The sequence below is a fragment of the Bos grunniens genome, chromosome 13, assembly GCF_055505025.1.
Source record: "Bos grunniens cultivar Pamir isolate PY7600 chromosome 13, Bosgru_T2T1.0, whole genome shotgun sequence".
NCBI lineage: Eukaryota > Metazoa > Chordata > Mammalia > Artiodactyla > Bovidae > Bos > Bos grunniens.
The window spans coordinates 55,177,319-55,195,319 of NC_141177.1; the positions used below are offsets into that span (position 1 = coordinate 55,177,319).

At 46.7% G+C, this 18,001-nt stretch overlaps 2 protein-coding genes across 27 annotated transcripts in view; one reads left to right on the top strand and one right to left on the bottom strand.

Moving 5' to 3' along the window:
* The window catches only part of FRMD4A (FERM domain containing 4A), a 521,947-nt gene extending 505,044 nt beyond the window's left edge, over positions 1-16,903 (top strand). For 10 of the 13 annotated variants that reach the window (XM_086334274.1, XM_086334272.1, XM_086334271.1 and 7 more), the window contains 2 exons: positions 170-266; positions 13,616-16,903. In XM_086334274.1, coding sequence (XP_086190400.1) covers positions 170-266; positions 13,616-13,718 — 200 coding nt within the window. In that variant the 3' untranslated portion in view covers positions 13,719-16,903. Of the gene's footprint in view, positions 1-169; positions 267-1,895; positions 1,968-13,615 lie in introns of all 13 variants that reach the window. The other 3 variants (XM_086334273.1, XM_086334268.1, XM_086334278.1) reach the window with 1 other exon arrangement.
* Positions 3,149-18,001, bottom strand: part of PRPF18 (pre-mRNA processing factor 18) — a 135,662-nt gene continuing 120,809 nt past the window's right edge. For 4 of the 14 annotated variants that reach the window (XR_015139642.1, XR_015139641.1, XR_015139638.1 and 1 more), the window contains 10 exons: positions 15,500-15,686; positions 14,946-15,046; positions 14,487-14,654; positions 14,119-14,280; positions 11,774-12,016; positions 10,549-10,655; positions 9,404-9,512; positions 5,951-8,439; positions 4,638-4,831; positions 3,149-4,059 (listed from right to left, as the gene is read on the bottom strand). The gene's annotated coding sequence lies outside the window, so the exon portion shown is untranslated. Of the gene's footprint in view, positions 4,060-4,637; positions 4,832-5,950; positions 8,440-8,603; positions 8,691-9,403; positions 9,513-10,548; positions 10,656-11,680; positions 12,017-14,118; positions 14,281-14,486; positions 14,655-14,945; positions 15,047-15,499; positions 15,687-18,001 lie in introns of those variants that run through there. The other 10 variants (XR_015139639.1, XR_015139632.1, XR_015139640.1 and 7 more) reach the window with 8 other exon arrangements.

An 18,001-nucleotide genomic window follows, 5' to 3' on the forward strand; every position in this document is an offset into this window, starting at 1 on the left:
CATGGAGCTAGAACGGCTCAGGAGAGAAAACGTAATTGGCCAGATGTGGGGAGATGGGCTGATGTTTTCCCGTCAGGACCCTGCAGCGGGTCCTGGGAGCATCTCTGGAGGGAAACTTCTCCACTCCCCTGGGTCTGACCCCTGTCTTTTCTGCACCACCCACACGCAGCTGCCTTACCTCAAAGCCAGAGAAGCTCAACACCGTCGAGTGAAATCGGAGCGACGCCCCCCAGCAGCCCCCACCACATCCTAACCTGGCAGACCGGGTGAGTTCCCTTGGCAGGCCTCTGATTCTCCCTCCCAAGTTCTGGAACCCTCCTCAGCCTTCTCTGTGGGTTAGAGGATAGCAGGTATAACATCCTAGTAACAGAGGGTGTGTCAGCAGAAGAACGATGTCCTGGGAATGATGGACGGCACTGGGAAACTCCCTCCTCTCCGGGGAGGCCCAGGCCCTGGTAGTCCCTCGTCACCCCCACCCCTTCCAGCGTGGTCATTTTATTCAGCTGATTCTCTCTACTGTCTTTCAAAGCTGGTGATAATCCCAAAAATGTGGAGGAGGTGAGTGCACTTCTTTGACCAGATGTCTGTGTTTGGCAGACGTTTTTCAGTTTCTGCACATTTATCTCTAGTGATTTTTAAGCCAGGCTTTGTCTTAGTGTTTGACAGGAGAGCTAAGATTGAGTGCTTGCTGTGTACTCAAAGACCAGGAGCTTCTTCTAACCTGTATCAGCTTATGTAATCCTTACTGCAACTTCGTAAGGGAAGTATCCAGACTTTTTTCTGTTCTATAGATGAGGCTCAGAGAAAGTCAGTGCCTTTTCATCTTACACAGTTGGATGACCCTGTAATTTCAGCCCTGCACTCTGTTACCCCAAACCAAAGCCTTGTCTTTTTCCACTAAGCCAGTTCTTAAAATGCAGTACCCAGACCAGCAGCATAAGCATCACCTGGGGTATTGTTAGAAATGCACAAACATCTCGGGTCCATCAGTGACCCACTGAGTCAGAACCTAAGTCGAGGGTGCAGGGCACTGGCAGTCAGTGTGGTGTCAAGCCCTCCAGGGGATTCTCATGCACTCAAGTTTGATGTCACTGAACACCCCACACTGCCTCTTACTCCTCTTGAATTAAAAGAGCCTGCAGTCTCAGCTGCCGGTGTTCTCTGTCCACTCTGTTTGGTTTGTCTGTTGGGCAGCAGCTACCCACTCTGTCCTTACTACACACCTTATAACACTTCCTTACGTACCATCTGCACTCCAGCTCTAGCTCCTGTGGTCAGGCAGCTGCTGCAAGGCTTCGGGCCCAAGAGTCTCAAGAGGACAGACCCATAAGAGTGACCTTTTGTGTATATGGTACCTCCACTGACTAAGCCGTCTCCCCCCAAGTAAGGACTTTCTGATTTCAGGGTGTCTGTCTGGCTCCTCCACATTTTCTGGATCACACCCAGTCTCACCTGCTCCAAACATATGACTGCCAATGACTGACAGCAGGCTGTGGAGCTTAGGAGCACCTTTACCCTGGAGTGGGTCTGGGCAGCTGCCTATGTTTGATCACACACAGCTAGTGAGGACACAAGACCAATTTGAAACAAAAAATGTTTGGTTGGTCGTTAAACTCTTTTATCAGATTGGGCTGAATTATCATTAATGAAGAATAACTATTCTGTGATGTGATGATAAAATGAGAAGTAGTGCCAAAGTCTGGCAGCCTTCCTAACAAAACCAAAGTGATCTTTGTGAGTTGTGCCCGGGGTTGAAAATATCCTATTTGTCACTAACACCTGGGTGCATGTCAGCTGGGCTTTGCAGTGTATTGATAAGCTACTCATCGTGTCTGTCAGTTCCTCTCTTTAACATGACCTCTCTTCTCTTCCTTTTCCTGCTTTCCTTGGTTCAGAGAAGCAACAGAAAACTCGCCCATTATGGATGGGTCCGAGTCTCCAGCCCACCAAAGTACTGATGAATAGAGGTATCGTAAGGGAACGTGTTGTTCTTCCAGCCCTTCCCCTTCCCTGCTCATGAGTCGGAGATCTCACGTGTGGTGCAGGAGTTGCCTTTGCTCGTATGGATCATAATTTCCAGGGGGAAACATCTGAGTGGTGTGGAAGCTGTCATCTTCATGTCCTATCTCTAGATACATGTGGAACTCGATGTCTGTGTCTGTTTCCAGGTCTCTGATATTAGATATAGATTAGATGTTAGGTAGTCCCACTGCTCCTTCCCCAAAGAGACCTCAAAGTGTGTTTTAGACCTTCCTGGGCTCTTTGTATATGCAGATACTTGTAGAATCTTTGACTGGTTTTTGTAACCAGTGTTTGTTGAAAAGAATAGCATCATGCAGTTTACATCTCAAAGCACCAGGGGCAGACTGAGTTGGTCTAGAAGCATCTACCACCCCCAAGTTCCTCCCAGTGTTTTTTAGTGACAGCTGTCCACTTTACCAAATGCTGTGCATTCCAGCATGGGGTCCACAGACAAGCCTTGTCCCCCATGTCACCCAGGAGTTTGGTAGAAGGTAGACTCTTGGACCTACGGAATTCAAATCTGCATTTTTAACAGGACCCCTGGGAGAATCACATGCATGTTGGAATTTGCAAAGCCCTGCTTCAGTGGGCATAAAAACGTGAACACTTGGTCTGGTTCCTATTCTTAAGGGGTGACAAAGTATTGAAATTAATAGCATTTCAAGGGTTAACTAAGAAGATAATGATACAGCTTCTTTCAAAGCCACTTCCAAATGGTAAGTTTACTCAATCAAAAGATGGCAGTGCTAACTCTTGTAGCACTTATGTATTCAATACTCTGAGACTTGGGGAGAGGAATCCCTTCTGGTTTCTAGAGATGCTGTGTGAACTTGGCTTCAAAGGCCCAGGGTGGGAGCAGGGGCTTTGAAAGGCAGAGGCTGAGGAACGCCCTTCCAAGGGCAAAAGCACAGATGTAGAAACAAGCTGGGGTGTGTGGGGGAACAAGAGAGCGCCTTCTTGCTGTAGAGAAAGAGCTAGAGCTCAGTCTGAAAAGTAGGGTGGGACAAATCCTCAACAGAAAGACAGACAACAACTTTTGCTGCCCTGAGCTGACACATGGGGGAATTCAGAAAACGGGCTTAGCCTTTGCGAGGAAGGTGGTATTAAAAAGCAAAATTCAGCTGAGTAAATTTGAAAGATCCTACTGGCTTTATTTCAGTGATTTGTGAATCAAGGAGCTTCCAGTCCAGCAGAAAGCAAAGAGCTCCGAGATGCTGCACAAAAAACAGAGATGTGCAGGCACGCACAGGCAGTTACACCAGGTGAAGAGGCCGGGTGGGGACGGCCCAGTTGCTGTCCTTAAGGGGACAGCAGGCGCCTGGCGGGTGACGTCCTCATCATGCGGTTGGGGGATTCCATTCCTGGGGGAGCTGAAACTGTAAAGTCAAGTCTCGGTGTGATGACGTGGAGCTTAGCCTATACAACTGCATTTCGGGTCTGTTGTTTTTAACAGTTCTCCCCTTTTCATCCAAATGTAAGGCAGTAGGGCTACCCCCAGCTATGGCTCTGGGGTTCTTACCGGCTTTTTGCTCAATCTCTGTGTGGTCTTCACAGGTCATGACACTGAGTTCACATTCTTTCAGTCAGTCATTCTGTTCCTTTTCTGATGTTCTGTTCAAGGGAGAGCATGTACTTGGTTGCCTGTGGCTGCAAAGCTGTATTTAAAGCTTTTGAGAGAACACAGCACCCTACGGTGACTACTCTTATAAACAGAACGACCCCTAGAGAAAGACTGTGTTGGTTGGGCTGCTGGCCTAAGAAAGTACTGGGCTTGTTCAGTAATCTTCTGTGGCCGAGTCTTAGCTTCCCCCGAAGTGTCGTCGAGGTGCACGGGTGTGGGTCACAGCACAGACATCTCCTTGCTTGGCTAAAGGCTGTCAGAGGCTTGTCTCATCAGGAACGACTGTGGTCAGTATAGGGATTTTTTATTGGGCAGCTGTTGCTTTACCAGCAGGGTCTGCAGTATCTTCAAGAGGTAAGGAGAGATTACTAATCATGGCCTCCTTTGCATCAGCTCTTGGCCAGGGGATGAGGGATCTGCCAAAGAAAGCAAATTTTGAAATCTCTGACTCCTGCCTGGGAATTCGTGTTGAATCTGTGGCTAGGGACTTGGAAGGTGACAGCCCTGGAAGCCAGTAAAAGGGAAGGGTTTGTAGACAGCACAGGTGGCTTTATTCTGGTCTCCCTTGCCTTGTGTCCCTTTCTCTGTACACAGCCTGGATGCAAGGTTTCCTGGGTCAATAACCAGAGACAAGGAAGCAGACCCCCAGGGTTAAGGAGTGGGACACATTAGAGATGGGGGCTGGCTGAGCTTTGATCCAGAGAAACCGAGGCCCTAGAAATCAGGGAGAAGCTGTGATGGGCAGAAGTACGTAATCACCAGCATCACAGTGTTAATCATCATTCAAACAGTCGTCTGGAGGTTTGGATCTGTCCCCCTTTGCGGTGGTCTGAGATGTGGGGACAGTGGCATTCTCTCTCCAAAGCAGAAAGATGGACAGAAGAATCATAAAAAACCTTCACAGAGTAAGAGTTAGGAAAAGGATGGTCAGAGAGGGAAGGAGGAATGGAAAGAAATGTCCTTGATTTGACATTTTGGGAGGAAGCAGTCTTACCTCTGTGGTAGCCACTTCTCTCCCTAGTCAGTTTGGTTTGAGATTGCCAGCTTTTGCGCAGGAGGGGAGGGACCAGAAGGTAGGTAGAGCCTTCATCCGTTGTGATGTCTCCACCCAAGGTTTGGTGCCTTGTGATTGGGCAGCCATGTGGCCATCAAGAGCTCATGGTAGGTTACTTTCCATGAATCTCACTTCTGCAAAAGCATTAAGGTAAAAGATCTGTCTGTAAATAATAACTTAGCTCAGTGGTAAAGATCTGATGAGAGTTCATTATAAAGAAATCGATGAGGAATTCGTGTTGAATTCAATATAATGTTATTTCTGTGATATACAACTTTTAACTTTTTATCTTATACTGGAGTATAGCCAATTAACAATGTTGTGATAGTTTCAGGTGGACAGCAAAGGGACTCAGCCATACATATACTACATGTATCCATTCTCCCCAAACCCGTACCATCCAGGCTGCCACATAACATTGGGCAGAGTTCCCTGTGCAGTACAGCAGGCCCTTGTTGATCATCCGTTGTGTCCATGTCCACACTGATGGACAGTGTGTACGTGTCCACCCCAAACTCCCTATCTATCCCGCCCCCTTGGGACCATAGATCATTCTCTGAGTCTGTGAGTCTATTTCTGTTTTCTAAGTAAGTTCGTTTGTTACCATTTCATTTTAGATTCCACACAGAAGGGATGTCATAGGATATTTCTCCTGTGTCTGGCTTCCTTCGCTCAGTGTGACAATCTCTAGGTCCATCTGTGTTGCTGCAAATGGCATTACTTCATTCTTTTTAATGGCAGAGTAATAGCCCATAGTGTATATGTACCACATCTTTATCCATTCCCCTGTGATAGACATTTAGGGTGCTTCCTTGTCTTGGCTATTGTAACAGTGTTACAATGAACATTGGGGTGCATATGTCCTTACAGATGTTTTTCTCCAGATATGTGATAGACAGCATTTTAAGATAACCAGAATTATGATCGATAACGTTATACCAAGATAGATTTTTAGAAATTTCACACAATTTCTAGAGTACTTAATAACATGCATCCATACAAATAACTCAAAAAGGTTTATCATCAGTTAGTTGACAATGTGTCCCGTGTATCTGAACAATAAAACTAATTAGTATAACATCTTTCATAAGGTAAGAGACAGATCCTTTGAAGTCTGATTTAAGATAACCGTAAGGAAATGGGGTACGATGGTACTATAGTTGACAAGATGTGTGTGTCAATTCGGGCAACTTGAGTTCTAATCAGAGAAAGGTGAAAAGAGGCACCGGGAAGCTTGGCTGCAAAAGTTTTACCTTTGTAGCTGACATCGAAGGGACTTAAGGTGGTGTGTATGATGGCACGAAGGATAGGGGAAAAATCAGGTTACAGGCAGACCAGGAAGTCGCCAACATCATGGACAGATAGGAGTTTTAAATGGAAGATCCAGAGTCTGAAAGGTCTCTTCCCTGGGCAGTCAGTCACCTGGGAGACACAGGCAAGGGATTATCCTCCCGATCAGGGAGCAACAGAAGCAGGCAAAGAGAAGAGAAAGCAGGTGAGTGGAGGAGTCTGGTTAACTCATTATTGACCAGGGGAGTTCTGCAGAAACTAATGCTTGTGGCTGTGAGCTGGCTGGCCAGAAACTGTTGTGTCACTAACACTTTGTGGGTTATTACAGTCACTAGTTACATCTGACACACCTGGAAAGTCTTCCAATTTTCATGAAATGTTGTCTTCCATCCACTCTTACGTAGAAGCAAAGGAGCATTCTCCAGCACTGTGAGTTTCACGTTCATTTTCTTTATCAGAATCACTCACTCAGGATTTTTGTCTCCTTGTTAGTTTAATTAAATGTCTCTGAATCAGAACTATATTCTGAAAAACTACCATCTTCCAAGACACTAGTATATATGTCACTTGGAAATCAAAGGAAATACCTGCATAAAATTCTTCACTGAATTCTATGAAATTCTGAACTTCTTCACTCAAAATTTCACAATATGTCATTTTTTAAAATGTCACACTTATACACAAGGTTGGAACAGAAACCTAACAGAGCAAACTGTGATCATGACGATCACAAGTTGTATAATGAACCCTTGATCAATGTGAAGCTCTAACAGTTTCTCACGGTGCTATTAATTGTGTCACCCTCTAAAAGTGTATTGATATGTCTCTGGTCAATAATGTGTTAATAACCCCCCACCATGAATTTCATAGTGAAGGAGAACAGGTGTAGAAATCAAGTTAGGTTATGCAGGCCTGGCCCGGTGTCTGGAGACCGCTGTCCACATCATCTGCTTCTGCTGCCAGGAGAGCCTGAGGGTGAGACTGCAGATGGCTCTGCTGTCCGTTCATGTCCTGTGACTCCTTGCAGGTGGGACAGAGGTTTTCAAGCTTAGCTGTGCAGGGACTGGTGAGCAGTACCAGAAAAGGTCATTTCCCAGGAGGGGAGCAGGAGTCCTTCAGCTGGTGTCTTTTTCAACGGACATATTCTCCAGCAAGTAGTGGGCAAGTGGTATCGGTGGCAGGTTGTAATCTTGTTCAGCATAAGTTTCTTCAACCTGAGGAGGAACTGACAGTAGATGACCAGCGATTTTTTCATGGGTTCTGTTGGGTAATGGGAGGGTCAGAGTGTGGAGAATGAGTCTGTTTTTCAAAGGCAGGGGACCTTAGATTCAGAAGGCCCAGGGACAGCACTTTGGTCGCCTCCTCATTGGGTTTAATGATGTCACCAGTCTTCTGTCCTGTCCTGAAGGCAGCCTGTACAGCAGAAGCAGGGACTCTGCGGAGTTCTGAGGCTGCCAGCCAGTGAAGTGAGTTCTCAGTCACTGTGCAGAAATGATGCGGGTGCCCCATACAGGGAGGATGTTTTAAAGTCATTTCTTTGCTACAAAAGAGGCAGCTGCTTATCAACAGGAAAACGCTTCTACCCAGCAAAAAACATACAGCTCATGACCAATACGTATTTGTCCGTTTGTTTACTCGTTGTTAACAATTATGTTTAATTAGAAAATTTCTCTTGCCATTAAACAGCTAGCCAATGTCTTATCTTTTTACAGACACATTTTGTAACCAAGATAACATGAACTTATTTGAATAGTAAACACAAGTAGAATCAAATTATGTCTGCATTATATCAATATTTAACACACCTACTTTGATCAAACCAACAAATGTAAGATCACTCTTGATTTATCCCAGATCATGTGAATTTGAAAAATGTTTGGGCTAAGTTTCTGTATTTCTGAGTTTTAGAATACTGAATTTGATAATCATTTTTCTTTAAGCCAATTAGATGCATTTTTTACAAACTGATTATATAGTACCAGTCAGAGGCAGAAACACATTACAAACCTACCATCGGTTCAGTTCAGTTCAGTCGCTCAGTAGTGTCCAACTCTTTGCGACCCCATGAATCACAGCACACCAGGCCTCCCTGTCCATCACCAACTCCCGGAGTTCATCCAGACTCATGTCCATTGAGTCAGTGATGCCATCCAGCCATCTCATCCTCTGTCGTCCCCTTCTCCTCCTGCCCCCAATCCCTCCCAGCATCAGAGTCTTTTCCAATCAGTCAACTCTTCGCATGAGGTGGCCAAAGTACTGGAGTTTCAGCTTTAGCATCATTCCTTCCAAAGAAAGCTCAGGGCTGATCTTCAGAATTGGACTGGTTGGATCTCCTTGCAGTCCAAGGGACTCTCAAGAGTCTTCTCCAACACCACAGTTCAAAAGCATCAATTCTTTGGCGCTCAGCCTTCTTCACAGTCCAACTGTCACATCCATACATGACCACAGGAACCTACCATGTACATACACAAACATACAGACAGATGCAGGGGTCGGGAAGCTTTGGTTTTAAAATTTTAGCCATGAGACAGGTACAGTAAAGCAGAATTTACTAGTTTATAGAAAAATTGTTTTATCCAAATCCTGTTTCTGGACATTCGAGTAAGTTAAACTTACCTGCTCAAAATAGGAGTTCCTTCAAGGACTTTTCTTTCTTAAATTCAGATCTTTTACAATGTCTGCAAGCATTCTGAAGTGAATGGTCTATGTTTGGGGATTGATAAAAAGAATAGGTGGCCTTTGATTTGCTTCTAAACCTGTGATTCTATTTTTGTAAAGATTAGGTTTATAAGACCAAGGACAGGGTGCAATGTGAATGACATCACAGGCTGTCCCATGCCTCCAACTATATCATCTTCTGTTTGCTTCTGTAGATCATGAAGAAGATTGACTAAGATGGAATTCAAAAGATTCCTATGCTCCAGATTTAGAGCTTTGTCTCTGGAATGTTCTTCTTTCCCTCTGGGTACACAGTTTCATTTTGACTTAGGAACTTTATCCCCAATAGGTTCTAAATATCAGCTTCCAGTTTGGCCAACTTCTGACCATAGAGCCACATAAACAACCTTTTAAATATCTTGTCAGGAGGACAAACAGTAAATATTCCTGGCCATACTGAAAGACCTCATGGATGCAAAGAGGCATTCCCAAAGAGGGTGCCAAGGATACCACCCTTCCAGATCCAGAGCCACTCCCATAACCAAAAGGGAAGACTCAGTTCGCCCTGAGGGCTGGAACCCATCAGGCAGGACCTCAGCTACAAACAGGTGCAATTTACATTTCTGTGGTATTCGCCCAACCTGACGGTCACCAAGTTCTCAGGACACAAGACAGACAAGAAGGCAACAATGGCCCCTGAGAGAGAAAAGATCAATCAGTGTGTCTGGATTTGGAAAGGGAGGGGTGTGAAAGTTTACCTTTCTCTCTCAGCTGGCCATGGCAGGCAGATTCAGGAGAACTGACTCTGGTCGGGATGCTCACCCTGGCTGTTGTCTGCCCGACTGACCAGGATCCCATTTGCAGGCTCTGGAACAAGTAGGGTTTAGAGTGTAGCTTCACTAGCTACTGAGATTCAGCAAGGTTTTCCATTAATTTTATTATTAGTTTCCCCTTGGCTATGGAAGGGAGTAACTGGAAGCAGTTACAGGAGAATCCCATGAAGTCCCATCAACCCTGGGAGAGCCCAGGGGGTGGGGGGGCTTCCTCCTTTGGGGATAGATTTAGGGGTGTCTGTACAAGCACTAACTTGACAGGCTTTTGTTACAGTCTCGCAGTCTCTTCCAAGTGGGGAGAGAATGCAGACAGAGGACAAGCAGAATGAATCCAGGAGGAGTTAAAGTTTTACTCTTACTTTAGGTATCTCTTGTGTCTTTAAGTTTTTTATTAGCCTTTTTCAGTGAGTTTCAGTGAAGCTATACGGGAATTTTGAAGCCTTTTGCAAGCTTTATCATACTGACTAAACTAGGCATCCCAATCCACCTGTTTGATGTGGACTTCTGAAGTGAACAATCTTGTGTAACGGGAACACTCCTCCTGGTGGCCACCGTTATTCTGGTTTATCTTCAGTAAGAGCAGTCCATGTGCAAGTGGAGAGACCACAGTGTCTTTTAACATAAAGCCGCTGGGGGTAGTTCCTAAGGCGGTGGTGGGGGCACTCTTAAAACATTTAGGTGACTGGGATCCACTTGTGGAGTTTTCCCTAGAGCAGAGAAAATCCTCGAAAGCCTCAGGGGTAAACTGAGGGCCAGGACTCAGGTCTGACAGCCTGTCTCTCACAGGAGACTTCCTTTTCCCGGTGGACGGCCGGTGCCCCGTATGTCAAGACCCCCGACCAGGGCTTCCTCAATACACTCAATTTTCTTGCAGGTGGCCGGGGACGTGTGCCCCTTCTGGGCCATGACCACATTTTCCTACCTGGGAGCCTGGGCTCTGGAGATGGTTGTCTCTCATCAGGTGCTTGACCCATGCCCTCCAATTTTTGTTTTAATTTTTCTCTCAGGAAAACTACATGTTTAAATGTAAACCAAGTGCACTCTAATTCAGAAACTAAAAAAGTACTCACCAGAAGGACAATCTGTCTTTGTCCAAATCTGGAATAAAGTTGGAGAGAACCCAAAACAGAGGAATCTTGGACTCTGAAGTCCTCTTGGGATCCCAAGGCTGTCACTGCTGTTAAAAAAAAAAATTCAATTAAGTAAAAATCTTGTTGGCTTCATTTATTCAAGTTGCAACCCAATTCCTTGTGGAATTAGAAACTGTCTAATTCTAAATTAGTCCTGTCTTACAAACCTAGTCTCTACAAGAACAGAAATGCAGCTCTGAAGCCATTCAAAGCTCAGCCAACCTTTTATCAATCCCTAAGCAACCCCTCTTCATCTCAAAAGCGGGGGTGGGGGGGGGAGGGTGCAGACATTGTAAAAGACCTGGATTTAGGAAAGGAAAGTCCTTCTTGGAGGAACTCCCATTCTTTTCCGGTGCCTTTGAGATGGGAATGTTCCACCTGGTCTCCTCCAGGAACTCTAACCCAGGCCAGCTCTTAGAAACTTCAGGGAGGTAATTCTTATCAGAAGGAAAAAAAGAGAAGCAAGGGTATGGGGAGCTTAGGTGAATGAAAAACCTTAAGTGTCTTCTCCACAACTGAGCAGCTAACCTTAATTTATTCCAGCTTCCAGAAACATGACTTGGACCCAACTGTTCTTTTATCAGGGCTTCCCAGGTGGTGCTAGTGGTAAGGAACCCACCTGCCAGCACAGGAGATGTAAGAGACATGGGTTCGATCCCTGGGTCAGGAAGATCCCCTGGAGGGGAGGGCACGGGAACCAACTTAGCATGTATGCATGTTCTTTTATAAACTAGAGGGTTTTGCATGATAGCACCTGCCTCACGGCTGAGGGCAAACAAGGAGCTTGGTGGTTCTCTTTCCATCTCTGCCTTTCCTTCCTGCCCCTGGTGGTCACCTCCTCAGGAGGAAGCGGTCAGCCTTGTACTGAGAAAGCCACTTGTCCACTCTCAGTCACTTGCCCATCTCTGACCAGTGACTGGGATTAGAGGACTCCACTGGTCCCCCTGGGCCACTTGGCTCCCCTCAGTGAGGGCAGGGGGGACACACTGGTGGAGGGCACCACCAGGTCAACACAGAGAGAGAGGGCTCGCCCTCCCAGTAAACAGCATATGTCCACGTGGGGTCCAACCACCTTCTGCCACGGAGTCTCTCAGGCACAACGGTAAGGTCAGTTGTCAGGAGGAGAGTGTACAGGGTGAGTGTGATGGAGTCAGCCACTTATCACCTGAAGACAGTGATGATGGCCACGGCCAGTTCCAGAATTGAGGACCTTCGTGTCACTTTGCTTCTGAAGCCACCTTTCAGCATATTAACCCCAGCATACATTTCAGGGGATCCAGGCACAGGACTCTCTTTAAAGGCCACAGTATGCTCCCAGAGGCCTTTGGTCTTGCTGCGTTGATGGGTTTTTTTAAAAAGCCAGATGAGAAACCTTCACAAAATCCAGAATGCCTTCATCCCCTTGTTCCTAGAAAAATGACAGCAAATCAAATAAAAAAAATGGTGATAATGGCTTATGCTCAGTCATAAACTGGGACACGACATTGTGTATAAGATGCTCTTAAACCCACTGTTGTCTGCATCTCCTCCTGCCCAGCACTGGGCATGGAAAGGGTCAGCAGCGGGCAAGGGGAGAGATCCCCTTCTGTCGTTTATGCTGTTTCCAGACAGGTGTTTCTACCCCCAGCAGCATGTGCTCTGGGAGGTCAAACTCAAAAATCCAGCCTGAACACCACCGAGACCTACTAACCGAGAGGCACCGACCAGTGTCACTCACAGGAACGTTACTCAAAACCGAAGGCTGAGGTTAGAGGCCTGCGGGTTTGGAATCAGCACAAGTGAACTCTCTGGAGTTACTAGAAGTAGAAGCTCAGCGTGAAGGAAGAGCACACGAGGTGATCCAGGCCATCCTGCCTACAGCTGCTTCCACACAAGGCGTGGGGGTCAGCCGTCCCCACGTCAGGGCCTGCGGGGCAGGACAGGAGAGGAAGGCAGGAACCCTCTCCTCAGGCGGCATGGCTGCCTTTCTGAACCAGCCTCTGGGAGCCTCCTGGGCAAATTCAGGCCTATCTTCACTAAGATGAGGTGTGATCTTCATCTTGCCCTGGAAGAGCTAGCTCAGGATGAGTGCAGAGGGACTATTTTTCCAAGGAATGATGCCGAGTAATGGTTCTGGGCTTTGACATAGCCCTGTGATGGCCTCTTGATACGCAAGAACTACAGCTGACCCTTGAACACCACAGATGTGAATGCACAGGTCCACTTATACTCAGATAGTTTTTCCAGTAAATACGCAGCCAGCCTTCATATCTGCTGAGCAGGAACCGCAGATATGAAGGGCCCACTGTCCTTCCATCAGGGGCTCAAGCAGCCTTGGACTTTGGGATCCAGGCGGCTCCTGGACCCAATCCCCTCCAGATACCCATGGATGACCATACCTCCACCCAACCTGTATCGTGACACATACCTGAAAATCTTTAACGGCCTTTCTATACACTTTCACTTTGAAAATATATATTTTCAATACTTTTTTGATCATCACACAATACATGTTATCAAGTAAACAGCATTTAAGACTCCATTCAAAAATATCACCTCAGTTTCACTACAGGGAAACCTGCCACTTCAAATGTGCTTCCAGGACAGAATAAAAATCTAGTAAACTTAGTTATGCCTGGAGTCTGAGGGAGGACAAACCAAGCAACTATTCCGAGAAGAAAAGAATCCTAAGGACTCCAGCCCGAGAGGTTCTAGGCCTTGGCTGCACGGAGAGTCACCTGGGGGCTTTGAAAGCTCCTGATACACAAGCACACCCCAGACCAATTAAGCTAGCGGGGCCGGACAGGAGTGTTTCGAAGGCTCCCGGGTGACTCCCACATGCACCCGAGCCTGAGGACTGCTGCATGTTCGCTCCCTCTCCCTCCACAGACGGTCAAGGATGTTTTCAGTCCCCGAGAGTCTGCTGTCCACAGCACTGTCCCAGGCCCTGTGAACACGTCCTTCTGAATGCAGGCTGCAAAGTGTCATTCCCCACTAACGGTCTCCTCTTCTCCTTGGGTCCCTGCAGGAGCTACGGTGACAGCTGTTTCCTGGACTCTTCCCTCTATCCAGAACTAGCTGATGTCCAGTGGTACGGGCAGGAAAAAGCCAAGCCCGGGACCCTTGTGTGAGCCCGCCGGCCTCCACCTGACCGCCTCGCCGCCATTCTGAGATCACCTCACTGCCTCTCATTTGCCTTACCCAGACGCACTGTCTCCCTGCACCAGCTTTAGCCCTCAGCACTTTTTTTCTCCCGTCTCCGCAACCCCTCACCCTCAAAAAACCTGACTGAGGAGACATTCTGGAAGGTTCCGGTCCCACTGTGTGTCCCCTGGCTCTCTTGCCCAGAGAGCCAGGCACCAGTCCTCAATGGCATCTTGGTGCCCCCCCACCCCTCCGTGACAGCCCCCAGGCCAGGAACCGGCGGGGAAGCTGGTTGGCATGGATTCCCGTGGACCAGTGGCACTGGCCAGACCAGGGAAGGGACTTAGCACAGGGTGATCCAGAAAGACTAGGGAAGCCGAGGCCCACCTGCCACCTGTAGGCCATCCAAGCATGTTGTGAAGAGGCTGCCTCAGGGGAATATTCAGCTGAAATATTTCCTAGGAGGAGTGGCTGTTGGCGGAGGGGGAGAACGGAAACAGGAAGCTGAACACGTCAGAGACGCATCCGAGGATCACAATCAGTTCTACGCTGCCAAAGATTAAAAAAAAAATTAAAACACACACAAAAAAATTAAGAGGGCCCAAGAGGAAGACATTCCTTCTGCAATGAAATCTCTTAAATCCTCAACTGCTACCACATCCCACATGTGGAAGTCGACCATCTGTGACGTGTCCCCCTCTATAACCCTTCCCTGAACATTCACCTCCCTCTCCACCGAGAGCCTGAAAACTCACCCAATGTGATGGGCAAGTCGGAGAGCCCCCAGCTAGCATTGCTGACTTGGATCTCCACGAGCCTGGACTCGAAGGAGAACAGCCCCGTGGGGAGCAACAGAGAGTCCGCTCGGCCCCAGCCTGCATGGGGGTTCAGTCCAAGACACAGAGCTGCTTTCCTCTGGGGATCTGTAGGAAGCGTAAGGTGATGGTTGCCAAAAGTGGTTCTCTCTCATTAAAACAACCAGTAAAAGTGTATCCTATTTTTTCGCACAAGGTGTTTCATTTGATTTTTTACGGGAAGCCAAGGGAAAAAAGCACATTACAATCCATTAAGGTATTTACCTGTCACGGCCCATTTTCTGTTTGTTAGCACTTGTGTGACAAAGAGCTCAGATCCGACGTCTCAGCACCCGGTGACCACTGTGTCACTTCTTCCAAGAACCCAACTATGCCCTTAGATAGGAAGACTGTACTCACGTGTCTACTAGCTGGCAGGCAGAGCAGGGTTGAAAAAATGTATCAGCTCCCGGAGGGCCCGGATGCCTGTGACACCATCAGCTACCTTGATGTATCACAGTCTGCAGGTACCAAAAAAGGAAGAGGGAAAACAGGTGTGTGGGAGCTGCCCGTTTACATGTGTGTTGAGCTATGCTCAGTACACAACTGGAAAGCCATCCGTTTCCTCAAAGGCCTCAAAATACTTTTCTAATACTAACAAGTGCACACTCTGAGTTGGCTTGTTTCAAATGGCACAAACACGGTCTCCACAGAGATGGGACGCTGTGCTTACCTGGCGCAAGTAGGGGGGTGTGGGGGGGGGTTAATTTTTTTCTCACTTATAATGACTCTTCCTATTGGAAAGGCAGTGGACAGCCAGACAGGAGCTGGGTTGGCTGTAGATTTGTGGGTAAGCAGAACTGAAGCTAGCTTTAGCATAAAAAGAAAAGTCTTTTTTTTTTTTTTTAATGTATATGTAATCCAAGAATAACAATAGACTCTACCAGACCAGAAGGGTAGGAATGGATACTTACCAGTGGTTAAAAACACAACAACCACGGTGTTTCCCCCGCTGCAGCTCGGAAAACACTGTGGGATTCCTCTGGGGTGCGGAGCAGGCTGGGGCCAGTTGGGACGGTTCAGGGCCTGGCTCCCTGGCTGCGTTGGTGATACCAGCTTGCGGAAGGGAGTAATATTCATAGAACACTCTGGGGGTAGACCCTGCAGGGTAAATAAAATTGATGATAGTGTTATTAAAGGATTCTGGGGATTGACATGGGGGGAGCGGTGCTGCTCTTACTTTGACAGTCAAGAGTTACAAACAGCAAGTTTTTTCCCTTCCCATTTGGAAACAAGTCTCTACGAGGCCAGATTCTTTCTCCCAAAAGAAGATGCACAAATAATCAAACTGAACTCTGTGCCACAGTTAAAAGTCAAAAGGGAACTAGAGGAGGTGACAAGCTTATATGGCTACAGGGCATACACAGGGACACTAGTTTGAAATCAAGTTGGAAGTCATCTTGATCAAGTTTTTAGCCCAGCTGGGTTATAAGGAATGACAGACAAAAATTCTCTCTCAACACGTGGGTTTGGGATTCAGGAGGCAGAAAGGAGTGGAGGTGGGGGAGGCGGGTGGAATTACAGTTCAGACGAACATCCTGATAGTCTGGTAGCAAAGACGGAGATTAAGTAAAACAGGTTTTACTGTTGAGCTGCATTCATGTTCCTACAAGATGTACATAAAGTGTTGGTCCTGTGAGACCGACATGATTAATGATCAGTGTGGTGGGAAGTGATATAGTTATTGTACACAAGCACTGGCAAGCTCTTTATATTTCCCTATTTCTTTAAAGCAAACTAAGAGGAAATACGAAACCCTGGTCTGAAATAAAGTCCCTATTGGATTCTTTGGATACGTGTAAGAAACTGCCTGTTGAGCCAGAAGGCTGGTAAAAACACCTACATCAGCCTTTGTTGTGAGACAGGTGGGTTTTTTAATTTTCTTATATGCAGGTGAGTGTTGCAACTGTTCAAATTCCACTTTGTTTTCATTCGGTATTAGTTTAGTTCTTCATAGAGCAAACCCCATCCAGGTGCTATCAGATGACCAGTTACTGCTTAATTAACTAGGTGTAAAGTTTTACATATACATTCATGTCAATAGTTTATTACAAGTTGTGTAAAACGGACTCTAGTTTAATAATGGGGAGGAAAAGATTAGGTTGCTCCTGAAACTGACTTGTAGAGCATGTAAGATGATTTTACTGGATTCTGTTCATCTGTAATCAATGACAAAGATGTATGTTGTAGACAAAGTTGCAGAATTAAAAAGAAATCTGCTTTTAATTTATTCTTTTTGTATTAAGAATTTGTATAGTACCTTTACATTTTGCAAAACAGTGTTGTCAACACTTATTAAAGCATTTTCAAAATGAAAAGATCTCAGCTGCCTCTTGGACATTCTGTTTGTGTCTAACTGATCAATGCCTATGTACGCTCCAAGGAGCTGTAATTCAGTTGCCTGTGTCCTCATCGGGCTCCTTTTTTTGACAGGCCAACTGAGGAGACGGGCAGGCAGCTCAGCCTTTTTCCTACCACTGCTGTTCATTGTACCACAGCTCAGACTCCATCCCCCACCCTCCAAATCCTATCACCAAAGCAACAGCCCGCTGGGCCTGCAGGTACAAAGCCCTGCACTGAGGGACACAGCAGTAACAGGCTGACTTAGTGGAGCCTTTGCTGCCGTCGCACCCTGGCCCCCTAACCCACACTGCACCTCCTCACTAGCAAGGAACTAGAAATCTGACGGGCAAAAGCACCCCAGGACGGAGAGCCTGGCTGAAACATCTGCCGCTAGTGTGGGCTAACCCTCCCAGAAAGGGAAAAAAGCCACTGAGAACAGACTCAAAGCACATCTGAAGCGAGCCCATCAGGACAGCATCTTACACCAAAGCCTGTCTGTCCTTGGCAAAGCTACCAGGGCCTCCTATCAAAAGATAATCAACACTGATTTCAAACAAATAGGATCTTCTGTTAATAAGTCTTTTACATGTAAACATGTTGCTGCTCAGGAAATAAATCTACTGTCTCCTATTAAGCTCTATCACCTGAAAGCAACCAACCCACAGGAAGATGGAACTTTCCCGTTTCACACACACACACACACACACACACACACACTCCCCTTACACTGTGACAAGGCAATTCCAAAAAGTCATTATTTTGGTTAGTAGAGAACACAAAGTAAATAGCTGGTTCCTGTAGAAAGCATTAAAAATAGGTCTTACTCCAAAACACCAGTTCCAACAAGCTCAGACATGAAATTCCTCTAAAAAGAGGAATATCAGAGAAGCCCTGATGGGGGTCAGCCAGCAGGCAGTGGCCACAGCTGAAGTCAGCCTTTCCCTGCATGTTCTGCAGTGGTCCCAGGTCCTCTGCATCTAACGGAAGAGGGTAAAATGAGCCCGGCAGATAGGAGATAAGCAAGTGTGTCAGTGGGATCCCTCAGGGATCTCTCGTTCAAGAGGCTGCCTGGT